The sequence below is a fragment of the Tupaia chinensis genome, unplaced genomic scaffold (genome assembly GCF_000334495.1).
Source record: "Tupaia chinensis unplaced genomic scaffold, TupChi_1.0 Scaffold000644_1, whole genome shotgun sequence".
Taxonomy (NCBI): Eukaryota; Metazoa; Chordata; class Mammalia; order Scandentia; family Tupaiidae; genus Tupaia; species Tupaia belangeri.
This window is the reverse complement of record NW_006160165.1, coordinates 3634038-3636723: the sequence shown is the minus strand read 5'-3', so window position 1 is coordinate 3636723 and position 2686 is coordinate 3634038. Positions and strand designations below refer to the sequence as shown.

General features: G+C 48.9%; 1 protein-coding gene across 1 annotated transcript in view; it reads right to left on the bottom strand.

Annotated features, from left to right (window-relative positions):
* Positions 1-2686, bottom strand: part of MYO16 (myosin XVI) — a 603762-nt gene that overhangs the window by 294168 nt on the left and 306908 nt on the right. The window contains 1 exon segment of the mRNA XM_027776197.1: positions 1668-1779. Coding sequence (XP_027631998.1) covers positions 1668-1779 — 112 coding nt within the window.

The following is a 2686-nucleotide window of genomic DNA, read 5'->3' as shown; positions in this document are numbered from 1 at the left end:
GTGCGGCGGCCATGCATGCCCTGTTGAACCGGCACGGAGCCGGGGCTGGAGCAGAGGGGCAGAGGCTCCTTTCTGATCCGACCTCCCAGGACCATGGCTGCCCAGAAGCTTTATTTCAAGGGCACTGTCAGTCCAAACTCCCTTCCTTCGAATCCTACTGGACGTCATCTCCCTGGTAAATGGACGAAGAGGTCACTGTTCAGGCCACTCCAAAGGATCCAGAGGGGGGATTGTGAGTTTCACTGCAACGTGCATATGTCTGTACCAAAGAGATTATTAATAGATTGTCTGCTAGCTTCACCACCAGTAGCCTGTGCATGCCCTGCCTCTGAGGCTCAGTCACGGTTGTCAAAGCCCTGTTTCCAAGCAACTGGTATTTTGGTAGACTAGCTCCCTACCCCTAGCTGTAACTCTGTTTCTATAAAGAGGCAGAAATTTCTGAAATAGATGAAGAGAAAACATAAAAACAAAAAACGACAACAGTGGTAAGTGTAAGAACAGAGCAGCACACGAGGGCAGGTTCAGTAAAAGGCAGGGACGCACTGGACAGTCAGAGCAGAGGAGCCGGGAGGCTGCTCGCGCCCTTCCCGCTCTCAACGGTGGGTGAAGGAGAGAACCACCAGCCCCTTCCCCTACCCTGCCCATGTGCCCAGCTCACCACTTCCAACCCGAGCCACAATTGTGGTCAGGGAAAAACAAAGACCCAGATCAATCTACTGACTGCTTTCAGGAAAATTAAAAGAAGATATGTAAATCCACGACTAATCCCGGGCCTGTGAACTGCTGGGACACCAAAGCTGCCCCTGTGTGCTCACATTAACCGCTCACAGAGTTGGCAGTGGTGCAGAACACCGCCGTGTGAGTGGGGGAGGAACGTGAGAGTGCATAAGCTCATCAGAGATGTGCAAATCCTGAGCAGTCTCTCTCAGGGCTCCGCCATTCCGTATTTCTTATTCACCAATGCCACGCAGCTCAGTCACCACTCACTACACATGGCTGTTTAAATTTAAATGAATTAAAATAAATAAATACTAAGAACTCAGTCTTTGAGTCCCATTGGCCTCACTTGCACATCTGGCACCCGCACATGGCTGGTGGCCCCTGCGGTGCACAAATCCGCCGGGACAGGTCTCCTCACCACAGACATTTCTACGTGCAGCCGTGGGCTAAGGCCTTAAACCGTGCCCTTTCCAGCTTAGTAAAGTCTGTAGGTGTTAGTAATCCTCTAAAATAAAAACGGAAGTTCGATGTTGTTCAAAAAGACATTTTAATAAAGTAATCACATTAATTTTCAAAGGGAGTTTTAGCAGTAAACAGTTACTCTGGGTGTATCCAAAGTTCTTGTGGGTGCTCAATGTAGTTGTCTGATATTCTGCGGAGACTTCCTGACTACCCTCTTGAACACAGGCCCGCTCCCAGTCACTCTCTCTATTCTGCTTTGGTCCCTCCATGGCACTTATTAGCCCCAATGGAGGTTTGTTTTCATCCATCTCCCCTAGGGGTCGAAGCTTCGGGCCACAGGGGTTAGAGCTTTTTCTCGACTGAATCACCAACGTGCCCAACACTCTCTGGAATATAGTAGGGCTCAGGAAGTATTTCTGAATGAATAACTTTGATACATTATAGAACACTGGTGTTCTCAGTGAAATATTTATGATATGACTCACCAAGTTGCTGAAGCCAACTACATTCAGGGCTTGTTTCAAAACAGCTAATTTCTCCTTGTTCAGAGAATTCTCTGCGGTTGCTACATCTTCCCGTATGGTCTGGCTCAGATATCTGTTGGGACAGAACGTGCACAGTATTACAGCTCGGCTTGTAGACAGGTCAGTGGTTAAAGCCCCTCAGCGATCGGCCCCCAGAACCGTGGAAGGCACCTGGACATTGTGTACACATGAGCTCACAAGGCTTCCAGTACATAACAGCACATGATGTTTCAGGACAGGACAGATTAGTTCTGTACTGGAACATGTTTATGCTGTTAAACAGGGTTCTCGCCTCAGTGTGCCCTTCCCTGTGAAAGGAGGAGGTCACAGGTGCTGCCTGGATTTCAACTAGAATCGGGCAGGTTCTGCCATACGCCCTGTAATTGAAATTTACAGTGAAGATGCTCTATAGTAATTTCTATTTCTTTTTGTCAATACCTTCTAATTATGAAGTGGTTGATTAATTCATTGATTTTTTTCTTTTCGTGCAATATATATGAGTCACCTACCAAGTACAGGCAGTGCTAGGCAGTTGAAGATAGAAAGCTTGTTCCTAAAACCCAGCAACAAAAATGAGCCCATCCAGAGGCCAGAGAAGAGAGAGCTACAGTGCAGCAATGGAGATAAGTGCTGGTGTCTGTCAGCGAGAAAGCGGGAGTTTGTCAGGGAGCAGGTGTCTGTGAGGAGTGGGTATTTGTGAGCGAGAAAGCGGGTGTTTGTCAGCAAGCGGTTGTTTGTCAGTGTGCAGGTGTCTGTCAGCGTGCAGGTGTCTGTCAGCGTGCAGGTGTCTGTCAGCGTGCAGGTGTCTGTCAGTGAGCAGGTGTCTGTCAGTGAGTAGGTGTCTGTCAGTGAGCAGGTGTCTGTCAGCGTGCAGGTGTCTGTCAGCGTGCAGGTGTCTGTCAGCGTGCAGGTGTCTGTCAGCGTGCAGGTGTCTGTCAGTGTGCAGGTGTCTGTCAGTGAGCAGGTGTCTGTCAGTGAGC